Source organism: Platalea leucorodia, assembly GCF_965183815.1.
Source record: "Platalea leucorodia genome assembly, chromosome: 13".
In the NCBI taxonomy this organism is placed as follows: domain Eukaryota; kingdom Metazoa; phylum Chordata; class Aves; order Pelecaniformes; family Threskiornithidae; genus Platalea; species Platalea leucorodia.
The window spans coordinates 662,281-689,179 of record NC_138835.1 but is presented as its reverse complement, the minus strand read 5'-3'; the positions used below and the strand labels follow the sequence as shown (position 1 = coordinate 689,179).

General features: G+C 52.6%; 2 protein-coding genes across 3 annotated transcripts; both read left to right on the top strand.

Moving 5' to 3' along the window:
* Window positions 1-1,908: 1,908 nt before the first annotated feature.
* On the top strand, window positions 1,909-19,636 carry PIGU (phosphatidylinositol glycan anchor biosynthesis class U). Of its 2 annotated transcripts, XR_014229633.1 has the most exons (13): window positions 1,909-2,117; window positions 3,798-3,862; window positions 5,182-5,241; window positions 6,208-6,270; window positions 7,845-7,954; window positions 9,645-9,745; window positions 11,720-11,817; window positions 14,014-14,168; window positions 14,671-14,814; window positions 15,632-15,756; window positions 17,557-17,699; window positions 18,221-18,896; window positions 19,451-19,534. XR_014229633.1 is itself a non-coding variant. In XM_082325563.1 (12 exons), exons 1-12 carry the CDS (start codon window positions 1,988-1,990, stop codon window positions 19,562-19,564), a joined length of 1,308 nt encoding a protein of 435 aa, XP_082181689.1. In that variant the 5' UTR covers window positions 1,909-1,987; the 3' UTR covers window positions 19,565-19,636. The 2 variants fall into 2 exon arrangements, 1 of the variants encoding a protein (XP_082181689.1); XM_082325563.1 differs by lacking the exon at window positions 18,221-18,896 and having other exon boundaries at window positions 19,451-19,636.
* A 2,876-nt stretch (window positions 19,637-22,512) lies between these two features.
* Window positions 22,513-25,610, top strand: TLDC2 (TBC/LysM-associated domain containing 2; the record flags this gene model as incomplete). The annotated part of the gene is made up of 6 exons (XM_082325676.1): window positions 22,513-22,545; window positions 23,377-23,538; window positions 24,032-24,187; window positions 24,352-24,447; window positions 24,981-25,054; window positions 25,475-25,610. 6 exons carry the CDS (start codon window positions 22,513-22,515, stop codon window positions 25,608-25,610), a joined length of 657 nt encoding a protein of 218 aa, XP_082181802.1.
* Window positions 25,611-26,899: the final 1,289 nt, after the last annotated feature.

Below are 26,899 nucleotides of genomic sequence, written 5' to 3'. Positions count from 1 at the left end.
CCCAATTATGCAGCAAAGTAGCGCTCCCAGGCAACTGCTGTCAATTACATTGGATCAGAACTGTCACTTGGGGAGCAATCAGAGCATTTCTGATCAGAAAACTCGGGAGGGCATTGTTAACAGCTGCAAAGAAGAAGAATCAGCATTTCTGGCTTCTTTTTTTACAGATGTCACACAAATAAATTAACTTGAACAAATCCCCTCGGATTAATCAGAGGATGTGCCAAGCCCAGCCAGTGCCCATGCGAACAGGACACCAGTTTTACCACCGCAACCCGTGCCTCCATGCCAGCGGCCTGAGAGCAGGAGGTGCCACACGACGGACGGGGCGCCGAAGCTCCCCTTGTTGCTTCAGGACCAATTTGCTGTCCCGTGGCAGCGGGCAGGACCACACTTGAGGAAACCCCTGCAAAGGCAGCAGCTGAACAGATGTGCTGCCCGCCCGGCGAGGGGGTGAGCGCAGCAGGACGCTCTGCTTGGATCATCTGAAGCTTGTTTCGTAGCATGCAGGGACTAACGCTGTTCGAAGTAGCTATGGTCTTGGTCCGGAAAGTGCATGTGATTTACCAGCTAAAGCCCAGTCTCTCCAGGCCTGGGGGGAGCACAGCTGTGCCATCTGGGCCCTCAGGGGCCACGTCCCAGAGGCACTCAGCCTTTCTCCATTCCTGCAGGTGGGTGCAAGTCTACACCATGGCTCTGAAGCTGCATAAACCCAGTGTAAATGTTGTGACCTGGACATTATCCAGCTCTTTTAGACGGCAACCCCAGTGCCGTCAGCAAATCCTATCAGCTGCTTACATGAAAATCAGTGTTGTCTTCACATACCATGATATGAAGTGCGTGTTTTCACTCTGTCCCTCAGTTTTTTAAGAGACTACCAGGTCTTCCTCCCATTTGCCTCCACTCCAGAGGAAGTGTTGTAAAGGCCGCTTTTGTGGGGGTTTGTGTGAATGGGCTGTACAGGTACCTACGGACGTGGATGGAGAAACTGCTATCGGAAAACAGCAGGAAAGCATGTGCTGGGAAGGTAGCGCGTGAAAGCCTCCTGGAACTTGTAAGCTCTGGAGACTGATGGTCCTGTTGAAACCACACAGCCTGACAATCCCCTTGCCGAGAGCCTGCTGAAATGGTACAAGGCCACCAGCACTCGCTGCCATCAACAACAGCTGTGTAGCTCTGACCATAGCCAAAGGGTGGTGGCAGCCACGTGGAGGCGGTGATTTCAGGGGTATATACACCTGATGAAACAAAGAACAGCCCGAGGGACTTTCCCAGCACCTGCCCAGAAGCCGCTGACCCTCCGCTTCCGAGGGCACGGCTGGGCTCAGCCCGCCAGCCTCTGCTCCGGCCGGGCAACCCGGCGAGCGAAGAGGCGAGCAGCTGGTGCGCGGGGGCAGAGCTGCGCCCCGGGGGCGCGCCGCAGCCCGGCGGAGCGGGGCCAGAGGAGCCCGGCGAGCCCGCGCGCGGCGTCCCGCAGCCGAGGAGCGGGCGCCGCAGGCCGCAGCCCTGCCCGAGATCGGCGCGGGGCCGCCACGACGCTCGGCTGCTGGAGCACCGGCTCCACCGAGAGGCCGAGGCACCGGGGCGGCGCAGGGCCGGGGGCGCCTTCGTGGGCAGCGCAGCGGAGGCGGAGGGCCCCGGCGCGGCCCGGCGGGCGCTGGGACGGGCCCCGGGCCCCGGCCCTGCCGCGCCGCCCGGCCGAGGCGAGCGAGGCTGACGGGGAGGGGCGGCGCGGCGGGCGGACGGCCGCCGCGGCAGAGCGGGCCCGGCCTCCCCGCCCTCGCCCGGCGGGCCAGGGAAGGCAGCCCCGCGCCTTCGCGCTCCGGCGAAGTTCGCCCCTCCGCGCCCGCCGTAGCTCCCGGGCGGCGTCGGGGCGCGGGGCCCGCTGGGATGTGCGGTCCTGCCGGCCGCGCCGCGGCACTGGCGCCGCGTTCTCCGGCGCCGCCCGGGAACTACAGGCGGCGGCAGCCGGCGCCCGCCCGCGAGGATGGCGGCTCCCTTGGTGCTGGTGGTCCTGGTGGCCGTCACCGTCCGGGCCGTGCTCTACCGCTCCACCCTCGCCGCTTTCATCTCCGAGCGGGTCGAGGTGGCGTCCCCGTTAAACGCCTGGAAGCGAGGTGAGGCCCGGCGAGCCCGGGCCGGGGCTCCGCTCCGCGGCGCGGCTGAACGGGCCGAGGCCCGCGGGGGCGGCCCGGGGCCGGGGACCCCGGGGGCCGGGAGCGCAGCTGCGGGCGGGCAGCGCCGGGCAGGGGCAGGGCCCCGCGGGGGGAGGCCGGGTGCGGGCCCGGGGCGGGGGCCGGGCCGCGCCGCTCCCGGGCCCGGCGGCGAGGCCGGTGGCGGTGGTCGCCGAGGCTGGCGGTGCGGCTGGCGTGGTTCGCTCGTACACCCCGGTCGTGTCACGGGCGTCTGTAACGTGGGGCAACGGCGGAGTCTGGCGCGGGATGCGCAGCTTCAGCAGCCTGGCTGAGTCGCTCTCCTTACGCTTTAGCTGCGCCAGCGCTGCCCGTGGGGCGAGCACGACCGCCTGGTCCCCAGCTCACGCGGGGCCGTTTGCTGTTTCATTTTCCTTGTCCAGTTTGTGGCCCCGCACGTTGTTACCAACGTGGTTCAAATTCTCTTCTGAAGGCTGAGGCACGGTTTAATCAAGGCTTTTTTGGTGGCGTTCATCTCTATAGCATCTGAGCCCGTTAGGAACCTTAACTTATTTTAAAGACAGCCCTTTGGGAAAATAATACCCAGTTATTATGCAGGTTAAATGATTTGCAATTTTGGGGTGGAAGACAGTGGCACAGAGAAACGAAGGTCAAACGCTTCAATGCGTTTGATGACCTAAGGCCTCTGCTCCACAGCATGTAGCCCTTCACGCTTCATAGTTTCAAAATACAGCTCCCAAAAATTCCCTTGCAGCAATGGACACTTTCTAAACTTTACCTTAGAGCGTCAGGGCAGGCACCTAGAGAGTAAGGAGCACAATTAGGATCACCTCAAAGTCTGGGCTGTCAGCATACAGGACCTTTGTGGCAGGGACAGAATCTGCTTCTCAGCCCATCGCGGAGCTGAGAGCCTCTTGTTGCTTCCTGCAGTCTCCTGCCCGTTTCCCTCTGCGCAGACGGACCTGTTCCCCATAGCGTCTCCCGCTGCGTACGCTGCTCAGTCCCCAGGGACCCTTTGTGCTCAGTAAGGCGGAGATCCTATGGAGAAACATGTGCGTGCGTTGCAGTGCAAGTTGTAATTACGTGATTGCAAAGGATCTGAATTAAGGCTACAAAATGTCAGGAAGTTTCAACAACGGATAAAGTTTTTAGCTTTTCCTGGTAATATGTATTCATTTCTTCTCTTTTATTGTGGTTTTGGACATTTCAGGTCTCCCTATATCTAGTTAAGCAAAATAGTTCATATTGTATATTATGTCATGATTTGTCCTCTTAGAATTAAGCATTTCTCCAGCATAGATACCATGTATCACATAATAGGTGACTTAAAATTTGTAAATATCATACATGTGAGTTATACATAGTTAAATGCAAACCATTTCAGCTATAACATTTTTAGCTGAAACAAATAAATAGATGACAACTGACCATTCTGTTACTAAAGAAATTTGCGTGGCAGAAGTAAGAAAACAATCAATTCTAGCTGGTTGTTGGCTTTGTGAGATTTTTGCGTCACCCATTCAGATGGCGATTCAATGTGAGGCTCTTATGAGCATGGGTGTTTTAAAAACTGTGGTTTTACCATCATGAGATTTTTGTCTTCCCACATTACAGATTCTAATGCGGGTGTTTTGTACGTTTCAGTGGTCGAAGGATTAGCTCTGCTGGATTTAGGAGTCTCGCCATATTCTGGAGCTATTTTTCACGAGGTCGGTATGCATGCTTTGTTTTAAACATGATATTCAAGTGGCACGTTCCTTAGCCTGACCGCGCACGGACTGGCAAAGGCTGGGGACCTGCCTTGTCCCAAAGACTGCGGAGAACTTGGAGTCGTGCAGTTGTCTGTGCAGTAGTTGTATATGTAGTGAGTAGCACAGTGAGGAAAGGCAGTTCGTCACGCAATAACTCATTGCTGCGCAGATGTTAGACATCGTAATATTTATTACTGCATAAGGAGAGTCTGAAATAGGGGAAAGGTGTAACAAGTAAAATACTCTGTTCACATCCAGATGTTTCTGTCAGCAGAGGCCAGAGCAGGGAGAGGCAGTGTCATTGTGAGTCGGAAGACAATTTTACTGGATAGCAGCATCTTGTGTTTCTGCATTTGCAGAAATATTAATGTTAGCACAAGAATGCAGTACACTTATTCCTCATCTCGAAAACACCGCATTCCTCCAAGCACTTAAGCACCTGTGGAGTTTTTGTGCCCTTAAGTGGTCTCACTGATATGAAGGTGCACTCATGCATAGTGTCACCTAGGGGTGAGGCAGATGCTTTGTATACCTCTGAAAACTTGTTTCTCTTCAATGAATTCTCCTTTAAACACCGTTTTCTCCCAGACTGTGAAATATTTTCCCGTGCCTATTTATACCATCATATTATTTTAAAAGTATTTCAAAAGAAATATTATTTTTCTCACAGTGAAGACTGAATTTATACCATGTAAAATAAATATAGTACTTCAGATTAAGCTTTTCTGTCAAAGGAATAATTCGGAAACATGCTCTTCCTCTTACCCTAGAAGGGAAAAGCTGGGGGAGTAAAAGGATGATAGGACTGTAGTCCTACTGCTTTATGTTTTTAACATGCTTTCTTCTTTTTGCTTTATAAGAGACTCGCCTAAGCAACAGGCTAAACAACGAAACCAGCTATGTAGGAAATACTTTCGAAAGTACCTGCAAACAACCTGAAAAAATAGATTGTCTAGAAAAAATCCTTTTCTAAAGCTGTTCTTCATATACTTTCCATTGTAACCCTGCCACTACACTAGTAGAATTGAGAAGTTGGAAGAGAATGTAATTTTCAAAGGTGATGGTGTCTTTTATAAAGTGTATTGAGAACTTTGCAAGGGAAAAGACCAGTAAGTGTGCTTTGTTTAATCACTTCACTCTGAAGTAACAGCGTTGTAGAAGAGGCTGAGGAACACTGCCTTTCGCAGTCTCTCATAGTACTGCTCTAATTTTCTCATCAAATCGCCAGCTGTTTTATGTGGACAGTATTTGACGAGGATTTCCCTTCTCTCTTCTAGACCCCGCTGATAATCTATCTCTTCCACTTCCTGATTGAATACGCTGAACTGGTGTTCATGGTAAGCGCTCCTGGAAAGCTCCCCTAGAAAGGTCCCATTCTGTGCAATGCTGAGTATGACTTTCCTTTTACTCCTGCAAGAATCGGGGACCTTCAGCCTCCCCGTAGTTCAGATTCCTGCTGAGCTCGCAGTTCAATTAGAAAGGCAGCTTTGCCTGTACAAACCCACGTTTGGGCTTTTCCCTTGTTGTGCATATTCCATCCTCTTTCTGAGTTCTTGGTTAGATAAGTATTCCCGCAGAGGGACAGGAAGTTGGCGTTTGTTTTCATATTTCAAAGGTTGCCTCTTTAGGGTCGGAATATTTTGTCCCCCAGCCTAATCCCTACACTTTAGTGGTTCTCACTAAAACCCACGGCCAAACCCCAGGCCTGCAAAGAGAGCACAAATGGGTTAGTCCTCCAGCTGTCTTGTAAACTATTCTCCGAGTTCTGCATAATTGAGAAGGACAGAAATCGTACAGCTGGCTGCACATGCCGCCTGTGGAGCCGCTCTCCCCAGGTCCCTGCTGGGCAGGTCTCGTGCAGAGCTAACGGCCACCTGCGCCGTGCTTGTGCCGAGGGTTTGGGTGACTGTACTGCTGCCTGCTGAGCTTGGGACGGCTCAAGGTGCTGGCATGCTGGATTATGGACAGGTGAATTTAGCCAGCTGGGCACTGCCCCAGTGTTGCCTGCACTCTAATTAGACCAGTGATTCTGTTACCCTCGCATGCTTCTTTCCCCTTTATTCCCCATTCTTTTGTTTTGTAAATATTAATATCTTCGATACAGCCCGTGGCTTCAAGGTTAAGCGGTGTTGTGTGAGCACAGTGTACAAATCGGCAATCTTGTGTTTTTAAAGCTTGTTTTTTCTTCTTGTGAGCTGAGTCAGATCAGACTCCTTATTCAGCATTGCAATACTGTACAATATCTTTTTCTCCATTTGTTTATTTTGCTTACAGTTAAGTCTGTCTATGCCTTGCTTTTTTAGATAACTGATGTGCTAACTGCTGTTGCCCTTTACTTGGCCATTCAGGACTTCAACAAAGTTGTGGTAAGCTGACTTGCCAGCGTTGCTGATCCTCTTCTCCCAGCAAGTATAAATGTCTTGTACCAAAGAAAACACATGCCAGAGGATGCGGTATCAACCAGTCCTTGTTGCAGTAAATCTGATCGTATCTGGATGATCAGTAAACATGGGGACTGAATGTGGTAAACAGCGGAGGTATTTTAAGTTTTGTTGTGGCAGTATTATGGTATGAAACAATTTAGTGCCCGCAGCTACCACGCTGCACTTGAATGATGATCGCAGCAGCGTAGATTCTTTAATCCAAAAGGAGTATACAGGATTTGAGAGATTTGTGAGAATGCAATAGCCAACGAAATGCAGACAAGTCTAGGGTCACGGTACGCAAGATGGGATGTCGGATTTTAAAACGTGTGCTGAAAACCCACCTTCAGTTGTTGTGGCAGTTTGCAATATGCGGAATTTAATTACTGGACTATGGATTTGGGAAGGCTTTTGGCAAGACTTGAGCACTCCCTTTTCTCACCTCTGCTCCTGCTGCAGTCTTCTGTACGTTTTGTAGCTAGAGCCTGGAATGTTTCATCCTGAACGTGGCTTGTGTTTGCACACAGCCTGAGTTAACACACAGACTGGAAATGTGTAAAGGAAGGAATAAACCTTCCAAGGATGCTGAGGTGGCATAAATCACTCTACTGAGCAAGGTGCAAGGACACCAAATATTATTTGTTCCCTTCAAATGAATTATAAGTAGATGTATTTCAAGGTGAGTGGTTCTTCCCAGCTCTCTCTCATAAGTAGCTCAAAGAACATTGTGTGTAAGCAGTGCTGTGCGCTCTGCGATCCTAGAGGGGCCGTGATTCAGTATCAGCATGAATAGGGAGGCTGCATTTTCTACAGCATCTGTGGTGGTCTCCCACCCAGCAAATACTTGCTCCTTGTCCTCTGACTTTGAGGTTGAAGAAATAACTCGTGATAGAACTGCAGACGTGTAAAAATCCTGTGAGTTACTTTGCTTGTTGAGAATTTATTGCCAGCATCTCTGTCCTTCTGTCTCACTGTGATGTAGTTCAGTAGGTTCATAATTCAGATTTCTCTTTTGTCTCCATAGAGGGCATCATAGAACAAAATAGATTAAAGAGAGGGGTCTTGGGTCCCTAAAGGAGATTTGGCATAGAGGTATCCATCTTCGAAGTAGCAAACACCACATACTTCTGTGACTTGGTTTCTTAGGGGCCTGTATGTTGAAGAGTGAATGTATAAATTCAACTTTTCATTGGAAATCCAGCTAAACTTTAGGAAGATTGAAAGTATTAAACTCTAGTGTGGTGAATTCACTGTCAGCTGTGTCGAGAGTTAGACACAGGTAATTAAGGAAGTTCAAATAAGTAGATTATCCGCTTTCTCATGACTTCTGCCTCAGTTGTTAAGTATTTAGGAAAAGAAAGGGGTTTTTTGTTCTGTTTGTACAACACCTCACATAACATGAGTTTTGGCTCACGCCTGGGGCTCGTATGTACTGTTGCACAGTAATGGAAATCCTGAGTGATAAGGAATAATGACTTTCCTCATCTGACAGTCTTTGGTCATTCTCCCTTGTTCAGTTCAAAAAGCAAAAGCTCCTAATAGAACTGGATAAATACGCACCAGATGTGGCTGAACTCATCCGGACACCCATGGAAATGCACTACATCCCCCTCAAGGTAGCACTATTGTAAGTATTGCTTCTTGTAGGCTGCTTTGGTTCCTCAGCTCCCGCTGGGTTTTATTTGTCTGATTTGGGGCTTCAGCATTTGTTGAAGATTCCCCTCCCCTGAAATGCTGAATTTCCTATTATACATAAAAATCCCCCCTGCTCTGAATACTCGGTTTGAAACGAAAAGCAGATGCTTTTCCAAACGTTTGTTGCTAACAAGTAAGTTCACTCAGTCCCTCTAAGACAGGCTCAACAGCATAAGGTCATTAATTTGGTAGCGAGAATACTGTATCTGCACAGATCACATTCCCATTTATTTTGCCTGTATGCTAATGTCATCAAACCTGGTTTTATGCCGCCCAAGTGTCTCGGGTGTCTTTTCTGAAAAGTTAGAAGAATTTTTGAGCAGTTGAACAAAATGCTTGCTGAATATCACAGCTTGAACATCCTAGAATTGCTCATAATAATTCAAAGATACTTTCAGGTTGTCATCTTAATAATGCATGTCTTGGTGTTCCTCTGTATCCTAAACTTTTTTTTATTTCAGAAAGCTTCAACTAAAATAAATAATATACAAGCAAGGTACTTAATGTCAAAGAATTATTTTTTATTGGGGTTTTGTTGTGAATAAATTATCTGAATTATTCTGTGTGAGAGTTTTCCATAGGGGAAGCTGTTATTTTTTCTTATTTTTGTATGAATTTTGTAAAATGGTGAATTCCCCAGGGCAAGAAGGGTAGACTCTGTAAATTGCAGACTGTTTTGTATTTAACATTGTCGCACATTACCGCAGCGAAGTTGGCATGAAGTTGTACCTATCCTGCTGTAGGCTGTCTCTCTGGAAACGCAGAAAAAAGCCAGACTGGGACTCGGAGAAGTAGGAAAAATCTTTCTGTAAAGAGATAATTAGGAAATCGTCAGCCCTGTCTACTCACTCTGATGATTTGATTTAGTTATTAGCAGGCTGATTGATACATTGTCTTGCTTATTGTATTGGTGATCCTTCCAAACATTTTTCTGTGCTTTTGAGGTTATTGTAATTCTCATTTCCAAAAGGAGCTGGCATCCTTACTAACTAAGGTGTGGCTGCATTCGGGAAGGTAAAGGCCTTCAGAGTTTGCTGTCTTTCCAGAATTCCAGTTAAAATACGCCAGATTTTCCTAGCTGGCAGATTTTGTGCTCAGGTCGTGTCATGGTGAACGTGAACAATTGCTCTGCCGTAGCAGGAGTGCGCGGGTGCAATTGGGTTGGAGGAAACTCTGCTAATGTCTCAGGATTTGTTTCCATCTTGCTATCTTCTTATTTTTATTACTTTCTCAGAGTCAGTAGGTGTGAGTAGCAGAAAGTTTATTTTGGACCCAATATTCCTAGGTCTGACTAAATTCACAATGTTTCTGCAAAGCAAGGAATGTTTTTAGTAGTCATTTTCTAGACTAGAACTTGCATTTTAGACGTCTTCCCAACTGTCTCCTTTTCTCCAGCGTGCCCTGTGGCCGCTGTGTCCAAGGCTACAATCCAAGGATCTGTTTTTTGCTCCAGACTAAAGAATCTGTTCAGCTGAATTAATTCGATGATGAGAAGATCCCATGAAATATAAATAAACAAAAAGAAATGGCAAATTGTATCTGTTTTTCCTGCGAATGTCTCTCTGATTAATGGTATCTCCTTTGAATGCCATGGATGTAACTCGAGCTTTGCTCTTTTTCAGCTATCTGTTAAACCCCTACACTGTGATGTCTTGTGTGGCAAAGTCCACCTGCGCCATCAACAATACTGTCATTGCATTCTTCATTTTAGCGACAATAAAAGGTAATGCAATGAAGAAAAAATGGTTCATTATGTCTTTCTATAAAGATTAGAAAATTAGCAGAAATTAAATCAAGGTGGAACTTTACAAATACGATTGCTACAAAGATCTCGGTGAAACACATCAGAAACGGGGAGTGGAGCAAGGTCAAAGTCCTACCTGAAAGCACAAGAGATCAAGGGACTTTATAGTCAAGTCAAAACTTGCTTGCATCTCAGTGTACGTAGGAGTTTAGCCTCTAACTGATTCCTTCTCCTGGATGACTTTGAATAGTTTTCTGTTTATAAAGAAATGCATGTCTGTGTGTAGGAGGAATAATGCTCTGCTGCTCTTTCTTTTGTACATGAATATGCACTTTGAGTGTTGTAGACAATTTATTTTCAAAGTGTATCTTTGAACTTTTATTCAAAAGCAAGCAGTTGCCTGCAGCTGTTATTTGGCTTTCGCTCACAGTTGTAACCTTGGTTTGAAATTAGCTAATTGAGCTTTGGGGAAGCAGAAACCGTAACCAAAGACCCATACTGGCACAGTTGAATAGATTATGACAGAATAGCTGTTTCATTCATTTTGTGCATAAGGCCAGGTTTCTGTTTCTTTTATGACTCCCCAGTGCTAAAGTCTTTTAGCGTATGTGATTTGTACTAGTTGCGTAAGCTTTAGGAGTCCTGGGCTGGATTAGAGGAAGGGTCAGTCTGATCTCTTGTCTCCAGCAGTGGCCAGGCCCTGACATTGTGAAGAAAGCTGATACAGATTCTTTCTATTAGTGTTTCCAAAAGAAAGTTTTCCTCCAATTATTGACTAATTGAGGCAGGAGGAGTTTTGATTCAAAAGCATTTGCAAAAGCAAACGAGTGGGGTCTGTTTGGTTAAACTGCTTTTTAACTGTTCACTGATACCAAGACGAATAGCTCAGTCACGGACAAAACCGTAGTGGCTGTCCCCTGTGTTTTCTCCCTGGCTGGGAGCGGGGCAGCCTCTAGGTTTTAAAGTGGGCAAAGAGAGGATATCCTATTATGCCTATGATTTCTGGGTACCAGTTCTTTAGATCTGTGCAGAAGGATAGGGAGGTTTGTGTCTAGCAGAGTGTAGCTGAAGAGTGGAGAAGGCTCATCACCAGGTAGCCCTGTATTTTTCCCTTTCAAAAGGTGGAAGCAGAGAGAAGCTCACCGAGTGTTTGGTGTCGGTAGGCTGACAACTAGTCCAGCGCACTGAGTCAGGATCCTTGCTGTCTAAGCTGGATTTTTACAGATGACTTCCCTCAAGTGACAGCAGACTGAAAGCTGTAACCAGGCTACTGCACTGGGTGCTTGTGTTTTTATTGTTTCACCTGGGACCTTTTGGACTTGATTTCTGGTGCTGGTAGCTGGGCAATGTGAGTACTCAGCACTTAGCTCAGCCTGAGACACCAAATAAAGCTTCCTCAATAAAGGCATTCATATTTTTAACACCAGTTGAAAAGATGTGCTAATCCTTTCTATGCCTCAGTTTTGGTATCTGTAAAGTAGGGCTAATGCCACTTCATTCCTTCAGCTGCAGGCTTCCCCTTGCTCTCTTTCACAGAGCTTTGCTGAGGGCCCTGGCACGTCTGGTGACGAGGTTATCCAGCATGCCCCGTCCCGGTGTAACCGCTGTTTCATGCGGATATGACTGAAGTGAATGCATTCCCATGCATAAACAGCAGCCAGCATGGTCTATGTATAGACTGAATTACATGCATCTCTCTCTGTAGTGAGTGATGGGAGATATAAACCAGTCAGCAGTTCTTTCTTGTGGGTATGAGTCATTCTCTGTTCAAAATGTAGTTAAGAAAAGGACACTCTCCAGACACATTCTGCTAAAAACACCTTTAAGTGGTGTTCTCATGTTTGTAAAGCCCCTGCAGAGGGTTATGCGTGCCTTCCCGTTTGGACTTCTGCCTGTAAGGCTGTTTATATTAAGTGTTCCTTACAAATGAACATTTTTTTTTTTTCTTTGCAGGTAGTGCCTTCCTCAGTGCTGTGTTCCTGGCCTTAGCAACATACCAGTCACTCTACCCTCTCACCTTGTTTGCTCCAGCACTCCTTTACCTTCTACAGGTAGATGATTTCTAACTGTTTGTACCTGTCGTCATCTTGTAGCTGTGCAGGGACAGTCCTCAGCTCAGAGAGGGGAGTTGGGCAAGTCCGGAGTTTCAGAAAAAGTGACTCCTCAAGCCATGGGAAGTTTGAAGCCTTAATGGGGATGCCTGCGCATAGAGAGAAGGGAGCAGAAAGTCATCTGGCTGGTGTTTAGCTTGCCTGAAATAAGTGCTAGTCTTTGTGTCGTGTGAAGAGCAATGAGGATTTTGGACCTGGAGAGGAGGAATGAGGAGCTGTATGTTTGAATCCCTCAAACTCGGAAATGCCGATTTGGAGTTTGATGGCAAAAGGCAGGCGCTTGTGAAAGTGGCTGGTTGCCCTTGTCTTTTCTCCCTCCCCAGTAACAGGACCCCTGAATTCCGGCAGGGCTGAACTTGGTCGTTCATGGGTACACAGTGCCTCAACAGACAGGCGCTGCTCCAGGCGAAACGAGCCCAGCAGGAGGCTGGTAGGCAGATCTGCGGGCAGCAGTAGGGTTTACTAGTCTTTGCTAGTGAGTGGATTCACCGCTGGTTTGCCTGCACGCTTCCTGCTGGTCTCTCTCTTAGCTCTTCTGCTGATACTGTAAACAGTGACTTAACTGAGAGTCTGGATTATAATGCGCTTAATGAAAACTGATCATTTGCTAGTCTTATTCTGATACAGGAGCAAGGTGAGGCTGTGACCGCTAGCAGAGGACTCTTGTCCCAGTTCACAGATCACTTGGTGATCGTTTTTATTATTTTTGCCATTCTGAAAGTCCTGCTGTTGAGTGTTTCACTGGTCTTTCTTGGTTGCTTCCGTCTTGTCTCCTTCATAATTCTTATAACTAATCCTAACTATGGGTTCATTACAGCCTATTCTCAAATCTCTGAGCTTCAAAAGAGAAGGCAGAGTCAGTTCTAGTCCATTTTCTTTCCCTGACTATCTGACATGAATGTCTCTTACTTTTTTCCAGAAATTTTATTATTATTATTACTCTTTGCAAGACAAGGACTTCTGCAGAGTCAGTGTTGCTTTTTCAGTTTGATAGTTTTTAGGAGTATTTACTTTATATATTTTCGTCTCGTTTGTTCTCTTTTAACTTTAGTCAAAGTAAAGTGGCAGTAAAGTACAAGCATTGTGTTCACAAGCAACAATAAGCGCTTTGATATGTGAATGCCTAATTTGCAACTTTTAAAGGGGATCATGCTAGTGTGTGTTCTTTTATCCAGGTTTGTAAATGAACTTTCCTGCATTCTTTCTACAGAATTAAATAGCTTTTCTCCAGCACTTTCCAATCTGTCCTGCCAAAAATCCCTGGTAAACTTGCTTACGTTCTTCCAGCAAGTGGCGTTAACACCCTATGACTGAGAAAACAGAGCATGCTTTACGCAGAGCCCACATCAGTTCGAGCTGGCTCTCTGTACGTCTCCTGCCAGTGTAAACCCTAGCACCAAATGGAAGAGCTGCATTGCTGACTTGGAGCTGCAGAACTCTGAGCAGTTTCCAGAGGCGTTTGCCCCTGTGTGTGTATTTGTCTTTACAAATGCAGACAGGGGACCTCTTGGAGTGAGATACCCGTATGTCGTGTTACGTGACAAGGGCTTGTGGCTGACCTGTCAGGACACGTGGCAGTGGCAGGACTGCAGCAGTTGTCTTTGTCTGAGGAGGCAACCTTTCAGAGGGGCTTCTTTGTGCTTAGGAGCCCACGGTATGTCCTGTGTCCCTGGTTTCAGCAGAGCATGAGTGCCAGTCCAAGTGGTGGAGACCTGGCGTCACAGGGTGGTGGGTCATGGAGCAGGGCTCTTGGTCACCCAGTTGGTGTGGACTCCTGCAGTAGAAGGCAGGCAGCAGTACCGTATCACAAACATCTAAGATACCAGTGTAGCTGTGAGGAGGTATGTGTAAATCTTAAATGGAGCACATGAGACTTGACTTGGTGCGAGCAGAAATGCCCAGTGTAGCTACTGTATTTTCAGGCACAGTTCTGGAAATATGTGCAATGTGTATAACTTAATTGGCCAGAGTGAAGAACATCAAGCAAATTGTGCTTGAGAGCTGCTCCTTCCAGTGCCATAGTGCCAGTGTTTGATGCTTGCTTTCATCAATTTAAAATGATGCACTGAACACTCAGGCTTTCTTGTGGCTTTTGGCCTGATGAGGGATATCTGCCTGCTTGTATTTCATTTTCAGCGTCAGTTCATACCAATAAAACTGAAAAGTAAAAGCTTCTGGCTCTACACCATGCAGTATGCAGCCCTGTACCTGTGCAGCCTGGTGGTGATCATCTGCCTCTCCTTCTTCCTCCTCAACTCCTGGGATTTTATCCCATCTGTTTACGGGTTTATGTAAGTATAAAGATTCTTACTGTTTTTTTTGTCTACACCCCCCCCCCCCGTTGTTTCTTGTGCATCACACACAGGTGCCTCGCTCCCTGTCCTAAGGAGTGCATGATCAGTGATTTTACTGCCAATGCAAGAAAAGAGTGTGTGGAGGAGAGCAGGCATTTAGCCAACTTCTGTTAATTAAGTAATAGCAAGAATTAGAGAAGATGGGAGATGTTTTCCACTGAGTTGATTGGAAATGGATTTGATCATTCAGCTACTGTGGCTGTGAAATTTTCTTCTCTGGAGAAATGTCTGCTTGGGAAAGGTTTAAATCCTGCTGGGGCATAGGGAAAGATTAGTCCCTTTTCTCTCCAGGTTTTCACTCTTTTGGTTTCTCTTCCATGGATTTAAAATATAGGTCCTCCATCCAGTAACACACAATGATTAACTAATGTAACAGAAGCAGGGCAGTTAAAAACAACCATTTAAAAATGTTACCTTGACCTTTCTTTTCAAATTTCAGCCTTTCCGTTCCAGATCTGACACCCAATATTGGCCTTTTCTGGTACTTCTTTGCAGAGATGTTTGAACACTTTAGTCTTTTCTTCGTATGCGTGTTTCAAATCAATGTGTTCTTCTACACCATTCCCTTGGCAATAAAGCTAAAGTAAGTATGTTTCTCTGCTAGTATTTTTATTCTCAGTTGTCTGGTGGAAGCTTATAATGCTGGCGTCAGATGTCTGGATCTACAAGCCTGAAAAAGATAGGCTGTGTTAAAAAACCTATCTTCCTCATTTCCCAAAGTTTCAGTCTTTATTACTCTTAAACAGAGTGAGCTGGGCTCTGCAACAGATACAACAGGCATCAAAAGAGGGAGCAGGAGTTTAGGCTATAGAGGTGCCGGCTCCCTGCCAGCATAAGCCAGTGTAGTCAGAAAGCAAGAACTCTTGGCTGGAACTTCAAGTTCTTTATTGTCAGAAAACAAGTGAAAACTTGGGGGCATTCCTAGTGGACTGCACTGACAACGTTACCCTTCTTTCTGATAAAAACACCCGCTAACACGCCTGGATTCTCAGTGAGCTTATGCTGTTGACTTGGAATGGGTACAGACATCATGGCATACCAGAGGGATAACTATGGGCTTCTCCAAATGACCTTCAGAGAGGAGGTGCTGCTGCTTTTTGGTGAATAAGGCAGAGCTGGGGAGGAGCAGCCCCGGTGACCAACTGCATGAATGTACGTTGAGCTGAGGCACAAAGGTTCCGTGTGAGGGCAGTGAGCAGATCTGCATCCCCTTACGCCGCTTCGCGGCGGAGCAGCTCAGTCTGCCCCACCTGGCACTCAGAGGCTTGTTTGGAGGGAACAGGGGTACGAGAGCCTCTGTGAGCCTATCCCACAGTACATTTGTGCCCTTCCTAATTTTTATTTCCAGTTTCCAGAGACCCTACTGCGTCCTCTTATCCTTTGTGTCTTATCCTTTCTAGGGAACACCCTGTGTTCTTCATGTTTGTCCAGATTGCAATCATTTCTATCTTCAAGTCCTATCCCACTGTGGGAGACATTGCACTGTACATGGCCTTCCTTCCAGTCTGGAGCCACCTTTACAGATGTAAGTTCTTTGTGTTTGATTGTTCCTTATCCAGAATGGGAAAGGGCCCGTCCAATAATTGTCATCCCTAAACCAAACCAGGCCCATGTCCGCAGGCTCTTGTGGCCTCCTTGGGGTGTCTGGAAGGAGGCTTGATTTTTCTGATGATACAGTCTCTAACGTGTCTTTAGGACTAGGGTTGAAATTGGTCGAGGAGGGAATTTTCACTTGTAGAGGGAGTGGGAAGATAGAGTACAAGTTGTTCTGAAGATGAACTTTTCTGTAAGAACCTTTTACAGTCCTGCACAAGGGGTGTGGCTTATTTAAAGTACATCCATCCTTCAAATGCTTCGCTCCCAGTTCAGGCTGTGTAATTTGAACACTGCTTCTGCAACTGGTGAGTCCCCCAGCCTTAAAATCCTGCACCTCACGGTGGTTCTTTGCTTTGCATCTGCTTGTTTGCTTAGAGTGAAAGTTACTGAATCACTCCAAGCAGTTGTCCAGTTTTTCTTAAATGCTTCATAAAGAACCTCTTTAACTCTTCAAATCTTCAAACTCAGTCTCTAGCACCTGCTACACTGGGGGGATTTGGAAGCACTGGGTTTCTCCTGGTGTTTCTTGCTTAAACCAACTGCTCTGACCAACCCTGCCAGGTTGTCCCGGACTTTTACTGCAGCCTTCTCTAGCCCAGGCTGTGTTTATGGACAGCTAGCCTGCCTGATGTCAGGAGACAGAATCAGGAGGCAAGAGACTCGGAGACTATATCTGCTCTGTTAGTTTCAGACTGAGGAAAGCTAAGGCCAAAGCAGCTGTGATAAAACAGGGCAGAAGCCCCAGGCTTGCAGCCGTAGCGGGTGATGTACTTCTGAACTCCTGACCCAGCGTAGTTCAGTTGCACGTTCCAAGCATGCAGCTAAGGGGACCGTGACCAGTGAGAGGGACAGCTGTCTGTCGCATGCTCCCACCCCACAGCGAGTGAATAGACCTGCTGAACAAGAAGTTTTAAAAGATAGGGGTGAACAGGTTTGGATGTGACAGTGCTCTTAAAATGCCAGATAGCTTCCTCCAGCTGCAGAATGATCAGGAGCCTTTTGGTTACCTTCAGGGACATGGACTGAGCTACAGCCAAGCACAGCAGCACGGGTGCTGGGGTGGATATAATCCTGCTGCCAAAGGACAGGCATAAATAGTTCATAAAAACAAAATCTCTTCTGGCCTAGTGGCTGCTAGCTCTCTTAGACAAAGTTGTGCTTGGTTTTTGTCCATCTGACACACACTCATGCAGGCTAATGGATTCTGGCTACACTGGCACCTCTCGAGGGCATGTGTTTGTCAACGCATTTGGCCTAGATGAGCTTCCTCCTTTTATGGTGCTTTCATTTCCTTACCACCTCCCGAGAAAGTCTCTCTTTGGCCCACAGGTTCAATTTTTTCCTTTGTTGTCAGCTTGACGAGGCTAGGAAATCGTGATGCTGGTGGAAAGGCCCTTCTCAAAACAGCTAGTTTCTGCAGTGTAGACACCAAAAAGCCAAAGTCCTCCGAGGAAGAGTGTTTGGAAGCAGGACCTAGAAGGAAAGAGCTGCAAATGAGGATTTCACACTCAAGCAAAGACGGAAGTATTTATTTTAAAGGGAAATATAGTGTATTTCTTATGAAAGCTAGCCAGGAAATTATTAAAGCAAACTGTGAAAGATTATCGGAGAGAAGTGTGTACTGGCAAGTGCCTCTCCCCCACTGCACATACCCTAAATACCATTGCTGGTTGCGTGATCACGGCTGCTCAATAATGCATCATTTTAACAGCTTGGTTTTCTTTTGCAGTCCTCCGGAACGTCTTCATCCTGTCGTGTGTGCTCATTGTCTGCTCCCTCCTGTTCCCCGTTCTGTGGCATCTATGGATTTATGCAGGAAGTGCCAACTCCAATTTTTATTACGCCATCACGTTGACTTTCAACATAGGGCAGGTTAGTAGAGCAAGGAAGACAAGGCGGCACTTTGGGTAGGTTGCTGGCTCGGGTGTCCTGTCAGCAGCGGTGAATTCTGCGGGATGTGTCTGGCTCTCTGCATCCTGCGTAGTCCTGCATAGCTGTTCCTGCCTCTCCTTGCTCCAGCTGAGATCTGCCTAGGCCTCACCTTCTGGCGCACTAATGGGAAAGAGTTCTGGTCATATTTGAGCTATAGCTTAACAATCCAACTAGACTGCACTGCAGGTTACATCGTCTGTTGCTTGATAGCAGAGGAAAAGCATCTTGGTATGGCAGGAGTATGGAGAAGGGGAGCTAAGAGGGGAAACAGAGAAAGACATGGGGCAGCAGCAGTGGGGCCAGACAACAGGCAAGTGAGAACTGCCCGTACACGGGGACACGGCACCGCTTTTTCTGAGCGTTATACCTCACTGAAATGTAGGGTTGTGGGCACGTGCAGGGTCCCAGTCGTGCCAGGGCTTGCTCTCCCTGCTTCTCCACTCTAGTCTTTTCCACTCCAGTTATGCGATGCTGTTTCCAGATGGAGGAGGTCAGCATTCCTGGGGAAGGGTGGCACTACAAGAGGCTAAATGACGAAAGGCACTACTGAGGCAGCAGGTCGCTGCCTGCGCTTGCAGCAGCTCAGCTGCCCGGCAGAGGCAGCTTGCCGGAGGTGACTGCTTAGAAAAAGCCCTGAGACCCACTCCTGCGTTCTCAGTGCCCCAGGCGAGGGAGCAGTCACGCTGTGGTGCCTCAGTACAGCCACGGCGGGGCTGAGGAGGGGAGGCACCTTGTGATTTCCATGTCACGTTCCCGCGTTCACTGTGGTTCTCTGCAAGGCACTTCAGTTGTGATTTCACACTGCAACGCAGCCGGTGGCCGTACCCACCTAGGGTATGCCCATCTCCCGAGCAACATGGGACGGTGCCAACATCGGGGTGTGTGGCAGCGTGCGCGGACCCGGGCCAGGGGAAAACCTGGGGGAAGCCAGCTCTGTTCACCTCTTAAAGGGAGACAGCGTGCAAACGTATACGCGGGGCTGGCTGCCCCACAGAGAGGGCATGGCAGCCAGGGGCAGGAGGAAGAGCAGAAGTGATGGGAGTGGCAGAAGTGCTTTTTAGCTGGTGTGGCTCCTGCGCGTTGCACTGTGAAGCCACAGCCTTGATATTGCAGCTCTTCTCTTCACCCCGTAGCCTGGTAAGTATTATTTTGTTCAACTGCTCAAGCTTCTGTTTGCTAAGGCTGACCTGGGGAGCTGTGGTATTCCTGCCGCTGCCTGCAAGCTTCTTACCCTTTCTGAGTAGAAAAGGCAGTTGAAAAACAATCACAACTGAAAAGTGCTTAATAGCAGTCAGCAGCAGGCGACTGTCGGCATTTGGGTTGAGCTGCATGACAGCGTTTGCGTGGAGGGGGTCCTGTGGGTGAGGCTGAGGTGGTCTGTAAAGCTGTGGCACAGATGGACCTGCCGTTGTCTTATATTTTGGCCAGTTTCTGGAGCTACGGTCTCCTTAGCGGAGAGGTCTGTGAGAACACACCGGTAGCACAACAAATAGATGAGTTTAAGGCTCACTTGGCTCAATGGTGCAAGGCAAAGGACAAGGAGCGTTCACAGGGTCACAGTGTCTCCTCTCACAAAGTGTGATGAACAGCCTAAGAACTTAAACCCCTTCAGGGTCCATCACAGACACATGTCCCTTTTTATTCCTTGTTCTGAAGCATCACTGATGTGTCTGAACATCTCACTTCTGCAGATCCTGCTCATCTCGGATTATTTCTATGCCTTCCTCCGGCGGGAGTACTACCTCACTCACGGACTGCATTTGACAAGGCAGGATGGGACAGAGGCCATGCTTGTTTTGAAATAAGGATTGTGCCCACCATTCCCTGGGACATGGACCACTAAGGAACGTGCAAAGCTTGGGGTATGCGGGGTGGGTGGGGAAGGTTCCCTGAGTGAGGTCTGACTTTGGGAATGTTACCTACTGAAAGAAAGGGCTGAGGTTCTTCTGGGAATACCCTCCTGAGCTGTGGGCTCAGTGCAGAGACTGTATGAGCTACAAGTAGGAGCTGCAGTGCCTCTGTTGGAGCATCTCCCTCCTTTCCTCAGCTGTGCTTTTCACTGCAACCTCCACCATTAACTCTGGGCAGTCCAGCAGGAACTGGAGGTGTCTGAGCTAAAACCAGGGCTGAATCTCTGGCCCAGAAAGAGCTCAGACCAAAAACTGTTTACTTTACTGTCACTGCTTCTTGGAGATGTTTGCTTCTCCTGGACATTTCCCCTTCGCTGCTTTGACCAGGAATGCTCCTGCTTGGCGCAAGGCCAGCTCTGGGTACCTGGTGCCTGAGCCCTGGCTGCAGATGCCATTTCTTGGTTCTCCTGCTGTTGTGGTGTCTGGAGAAAGCACGTGGGTGCTTGTGAAACAAATAGGTGACCAAGGATGAATGATGGGTTGGAAGGAGGACGGCTGAAGCTGCTGCCGCAGGTAATAATCTTGGTGCTCAGACACTAATAAGAACTGGAATTGGGGTGAAAGCAGGAGCAGGGTGGGTACTGGGTAACTGCTGTATCCTCTTGAAGCAGCACAGATGCTTTCATGTCAGGAGCGGCACAGAGTTGTTACGGGGTCTCGCTGCTATGAATGCTACTGTGGAGACAGAGTCCCACTTCCCCTTGCTTCTGTAGGGCAGCGAAGCTGGGCAGTGCAGGGCTCACACTGCGCTGTCGTGGTGCTTGGGGCAGCAGCCTGGACATGGAACGAGCACCCTGCCTGCCTGGGCTGGGGACCAGCAGGTGTCAAAATCTCCCCTTCAAGGCCCCAGACCAAATCCAGAAGGAGCCTTGGCCACTGCTGCTGTGGAGTTGTTGGGCTCCAGGTGCTCCATGGCCACTTCATGCTGCGGGCTACGCGCTTCCCCATGTTCCCCTCTTGCACGTGCGGTGCCGTATCTCGTGGCTGTGTGCGGAGGACTCGGTTCAAGCACTGCCCCTTGCTTCTCCCACAGCTCCCCTCTGTCTCTGCTCAGACCTGCTCCCTTTGGAGCTGCTGCTGCCCCCGTCAATGTGTCCCACCGGGGCAAAGCCAGCAGGCTTCTTGCTCCGCTGGTTGGTTGTGGTACTGGGAAGCGGTCATCGCAGTGTGAAACCCTTCTCGCTGGTGTCGGCGCGGCAGGCAGCCAGCTTCCCCACCCATCCCAAGAAAAAGCAGAAGGGCTGGGACTGTGGCAACATGGAAACCAAGCTGCACCTGGTACAGAGCAACGGAGAGCCCGACATGCCCAGGCACTTGTGGCAACAGCTCTTCTTTTTTTCTGGACAATTAAAACTTTTGCCTTACTGCACTGCTATTAGCGCTTTGGTGGGGGGTTGTTGATGGGAGCCCGGCTCAGCCCCCTGTGCTCGGGCCAGGGCAGGCCCTGCGGTAGCCCAGTGGCGGGGGCACGTGGCGGCTGTGCTGCTCGGGCCGCCGGCTGCGTGGCATGTCCAGGAGCATAATAAACTGCGAGTTTTAGACACCTTGTGTGCACTCTGTGTTTGGTGGGGGGATGGACACGAGAGGGTGAGTGGGGGCTCCGGGAGGCATGTGGAGGGGTCGTGAGGGGACTTGAGAGCAAACACGGGGGTCAGGAGGGAAAACAAGTGGCCCTGGGGCACACCAAAAAGCAGACAGACATCTCTGCCGGGGCAGGCGCGGTGTCGAGGGCAAGGCAGGGGCTGGGTAGAGCACGGCGTGGGTGGGGTATGGAAGGGGCAAGGGCAGGGATGGCTACCCTGCGGCAGGGCTGGGGTGCCCTGTCGTGGCTCCTGAGCAGGGGTGGGTCCCAGGGGAGGCTTTTGGGGCCACCGCCACCTCCTGGCCCACCCAGGGCCCTGCCAGTGGCCAAGTGCCAGGCACCTGGCACCCACAACCTCCCGCTGCCATCCTGGGGCCACTGCTGCCATCAAAGCCCGGTGGGGACAGTGGAGCTGGGACCACCCACTGGGGCAGCCAGGACCGATGGGGCTGCAATGGGCCCTGCCATGGAGGTGAGGAGCAACCCCAAAAACGCCTGCTGTGGGGCCAGGGAGAGGCCATTGTGGCCATTGTGCCACCAGGCCAGAGCACGCAGAAACTCCTGTATTGGCATAAATGGGATATTACGGTTGGGCCCACAGGCTCATGGCCATGCTGGCTGGTTTTTGGGGGCATCAGTGGGAAGGGGACACACTGGGGCACCGCAGCCCCTCCCTGGTTTGCAGGAGCTTTGCCAGCAGCACCTGAGGCAGGGGTTCACTCCTCCTGCAGCCGCGGTGCCGCAGCTCTCCCAGGGCCCCAGCTCACCCGCCGGCAGGACGGCAACCCAGGCTGCATCTACCCGAGTGAGGGGCACGTGCCACCACGTCCGCCGGGCAGGTGTTGGCAGTTGCTACAACCATTGCAACAGTCGTGTTGCAAAGAGCAACACAGGCACGAGCTGCCCGTTGATCCCAAAACAACGGCTCCTCCATGGCCTTGGGGCTCCCTGCTTGGTGATCGCGATCCAGAGCCTGGCCCAGGCAGCAGCCGGGGTGTGAAGGAGGTGACGGCCACCGGGCCCCCAGCGCCTGGCTGGAGGGGGACGCCTGCCCACCCGTCCCAGCACCACGCAGGACCTGGCTCTGCAGGGGGACACTCCTCGGGCCCCCATGAGCCCGGGCAGGCTGCCAGCGTCCCCACCCGCCCGTGTCACGCGCTGGGTGCCCAGGGAGGGGCCAGGTGAACATTAACCCGGGGCAGTGTCGCGGGCTCCCCGGCAGCGCAGCACCCAGCACCCCAGCAGCACCTGCACGCCCACAATGAGGGGGCTCCGTGCCCGCTACCACCTCCTGGTAAGTAAGTCCAGCATGGCGGGGTCCCACGTGCTGGGCACCAGCTCCAGGGCAGCACCGGGAGGCACCAGCTGGGCTGGACGCGTGGCCAGGGGCTGGGGAGGTGCGGAGGGCTATGGGCGCGCTCAGGACTGGCCCCTTTAGCCCCGCTGCCCCCTGAGGATCCAGGCACCCTTGGGGCAGGAGCCCACTCTCGCATGTCCCTCTTGTCCTCTCAGGGTGTTTTCTGCCTGTCCCCCATCCCGGCCCCCCTGTCCCCGTGTCCCTGTTCCCCCCCCCCCCCCCCCCCCCCCCCCCCCGTCAGCAGGGACCCGCTGCCCACCTGCCCTTGGGCAGAGGCTGTACCCACAGCCACCCTGCGCACGTGGCCAGCTGGGACACTTGTCACCAGCTGCCACCAGGACCAGGGCACATCCCTGACCCCACGTGCGCTGTGGGGCCAGGCCAGCTGTGGGCAAGGAGGAGAGCGGCCAGGCTTTGCCCCTTCTGCTGGGGCTGAGGTTGTGGAAGCCTCCCCTGGCTTCGCTTCCTCCTCCTCCTCCTCTGCCCTTCCTCTTCCTTGGGCGGCCCCACACCCTTGACCTTCCATGCGCAGTGTTGGCATGGCCTGGCAGGGTGCCAGGGCACGGCACGGCATGGCACGGCAGGGCTGTTCGGAGCAGCAGGCAGCCAGGAGCTGGGCTGGAGGCTCAGCCCAGTGCCCATCCCCGCAGCCTTTGGGCCCCTTTGCCTCGCCCCTGGACACAGAATGAGAGCCACCCCATGGAGGGCAGGTTTGGGGATGCTGCTGCCTTGGGGCCTGCAGGGATGCTCACCTCCACCTGCCCCCAGCCCGACCAGGACGAGGAGCAGCCCATGGGATGCGGGGAGCCGGCCGGAGAGGGGCAGCCGGGCTGGGAGGGAGCCCCAGCAGCGGCCCCAGCCCTGGAGGAGCCATGCAGGCTGGTGCTGAGCACACCGAGCAGCATCCTGCAGGACAGGGAGGTCCAGGAGGTGAGGCACCCTCCTGCCACCATGGGGACCCCACCCTCACCTCTAGCCCTGCAGCTGTGGCCGCCATCCTGCCAGGAACTGGCCCAGTGCGACGCCAGATGGGTGACATCCCCCTGTCCCCAGGGACAGCGCCCCTCAGCAGCAACTTTTGGGCATGCAGGGGCAGGGAGGGTGCTCGGGGAGCCATCAAAGGGAAGCATCCTGGGAGGCTGCTGGGTGGGCCGGGAGCTTGAGGAGACTCCTTGGGAGCATGCCTGGGTGGAGGATGCTTGGGGATACCTTTCAGGAGGATGCTTGGGTGGGAGGTGGGTGCTTGGGGGGAGAGGGCTTGGAGAGATCTCTCAGGAGACTGCTTGGATGGAAGATGTTTGGGGACGTGGCTGAGGAGTGGGGAGAGGAGGATGCTCAGGGAGGGCTCCTGGAGGCTGCTCGGGGCAGGAGGAGGATGCTCCGAAGCTGCCTGCCAGCCCTGGCTGAGCCCTCCCTGCCCCAGCTGGGCCCCCACCTGCCCCCCCGGCTGATGATGGAGCAGCCCTGGCGCCTGCTGTACTGCACCCGGCGGGACGGCTTCAGCCTGCGGACCCTGTACCGGTGCGGGGCCCAGCCTGGCCGCCCAGCGCTGCTGCTCATCAGGGACACGGAGGCGCAGGTACGATCCAGCCCGGCTGCCCCATGGCGCTGAGGGCAGCGAACGCGGCATCACCCGGGGCCTGGCCACCCCCCGGCTGCTGCTGGCGGGGTGGGGGTGCGGTCTGGCATTGGGGCGCCCCACCGAGCACCGCGGCATGGGATCCCCCTCTCTCTTCCCCCCAGGCCTTCGGTGCCTTCTCTGCCACCGCCATTCGCTGTAGCAATGGCTTCTATGGGACGGGGGAGACCTTCCTCTTCTCCTTCTCGCCGGAGCTGAAGGTGGGGGCTGCAGGCTGCCAGCCGTGGGCACCCCAGGGTATGGGGGGGTCTGGTGATACCCCTGGGACCGGGCCACGCCGGGGTGTCCCCAGGGTGCCGCATTGGGGTCTGGGGTGACGTGACTGCATGGCTGTGGCCCCCCCCGCGTTCACCCAGAAGGCAAATCCCAGCCAGCCGTGCAGGGAGGGGGCTCAGGGAGGGGACCCTGCCCAGCCGGGCGTCACCGGGGACCCTCTGCATGCCAGGGCGATCGCAGCCCGGCATTGCAGGCTGTGGAGCTGGCACAGCCACATCTGCCTGCGCCGGGGCGGGGTCCGTGTGCGATGGGGCTGGTGGCATCAGTGGGTGGCAGCCATCCCCGGGGGGGCCCCAGTGCTGCTGGCAGGGATGGGCCAGCACCAGGACGGTGCCCACAGGCTCGGCCAGGTCTTCCTCCGGAGAAGCAGGACATGGTGGGGACCCCCAGCTGTCCCTCACAGGACAGGGACAGGGATGGGGACGCTGTGCCCCAGCCCACTGCTGTTCCCACGCAGGTGTTCAGGTGGACGGGCAGGAACAACTTCTTTGTGAAAGGGGATGCGGACCTGCTGATGGTCGGTGGCGGCAGGTAGGAGCCATGCTGGCAGCTTTGGCAGCCCACGGGGTCCCCAGCCCCGATGGCCATGGGGGCCCGATCTGAGCCCAGGCTGCCCCGCGGAGCCGGGTCCAGGCACGCGCCGGTTGTTTGAACGCAAAACCACCAGTGCAGGTTGTCCAGCAGCACTGGCCGGTTCATCCCCCTGCCCCTGCTGCCGGCAGGCCTGCCTGCTCCCTGCCTGCAGGCAGGATTGCAGCCCCATGGGTGGCTGCTTGTCCTGTCTCGTCCCCATTTTGCCCATCTCTTGTGCCTGGCATCCTCAGCAGCAGGGCACCCGGGCGTGCGACGGGGAGGTGGCTGGTTCCCCAGGTGGTGGCTGGGGAGGTCTCCAGGCACGGAGGAGACGGGAGAGGGGACCCTCAGCCGACCCTGCCGTTGGCACCTTCCCAGCGGTAGATTTGGGCTGTGGCTGGACGGAGACCTGCACCACGGGGGCAGCCACCCCTGCGAGACCTTCGACAATGAGACCCTCTCGCCGCGGGAGGAGTTCTGCGTCCAGGACCTGGAAGTGTGGTGCCCAGCCTGACCCCGCCACCCACACCTGGGGTCAAAGGTGGCATCGGGGGATGCTTTGGGACCGATGTCTCGCGCAGAGCTGTTCCCTGCCAGCACCCGCCGAGCCTGCTGGGATGGTGCACAGCCTCGCCCCTGCCTCCCTCCGCCCTGTCCCCACCAACGTCCCCATTTCGTGTGCCAGCAGCTGGTGGGGGCAGCGTGATGGGGACAGGCTGCAGTGGGATCTCAGCCCCCCGCAGTGCTGCTGCCACCATGCCAGGGTCCCCGGGGTGGCTGCAGGGCCGGCCCCCACCACGGCACCGAGGACCCTGCCTGGCTGGGACGATGCAGAGCCGCCCCAGGAGGAGGGCACGTGGCAGGGCCAAGCACCGCAGGGTCCCGAGATGGAGGAGCAAGCTTGGATGGCAGCATGATGCCGGCAGGGCCGAGCAAGCCCAGGCAGCCTCTGTCCCACCGGCTGCAGCCCCCGGGGATGGCGCTGCCGGGGACGGCGCTGCCGGGGATGGCAGGCAATACGGTGACGCCTCACCAATAAACAGGCAGAACCGCGCTCCCAGTCTTGTCCTTGCCGTGGAAGCAACAAATGGTGCCGTCAAGTTGTGCAAAGCGAGCGGCAGCGAGCAGGCCAGGAGCCGTGAGAGCACCGGCCGTGCCCTGTCCCAGCCCGGGACAAACCCACCCACACCGCTCCCTCCCGCAGCTGGCACCTAGTCCCCGTGGCACACACCCGCACAGGCTGTGGCAGCGCTTTGCCCAAGGCAGCCCAGGACACCGCTGCCGCGCTGTGCTGCAAGAGCCCTTTGTTGGCTCATGGTCAGCTCGTGTGCCCACCAGAGCCCCTCCATCCTCTCCTGCCACGCTGCTTCCCCGCTGGGTGCCCCCAGCTCGTCCCCCTGGACAGCAGCGCACCCTCTGCCGCCGCGGCACCCGCTCCTCCCGCCTGGTGCCATCTGCAAACCTGCAGAGGAAGGATCCTGTCCCATCACCCAGATCAGTGAGGAAGACTACTGGGACTGGACCCAGTATCGAGCCCTGGGGTACACCAGTAGTTACTGGCCTCCAACCAGACTTTGTGCCACTGATCAACCACCCCCTGGGCCCAGCCCTTCAGCCAGCTTTCAGTCCACCCCACCGTCTGCTCACCCAGACCGCACTTCGACAGCTCGGGGAGGGAGGCAACATCCACGGCTCTCCCCTCAGCTACCAGGCCAGTCATTTCACCGTGGAAGGCGATCAGGTTGGTCAAGCGTGGCTTGGCTTTTCCTTGCTCCCCTACACAACAGTCAGAGCAGCGCCTAA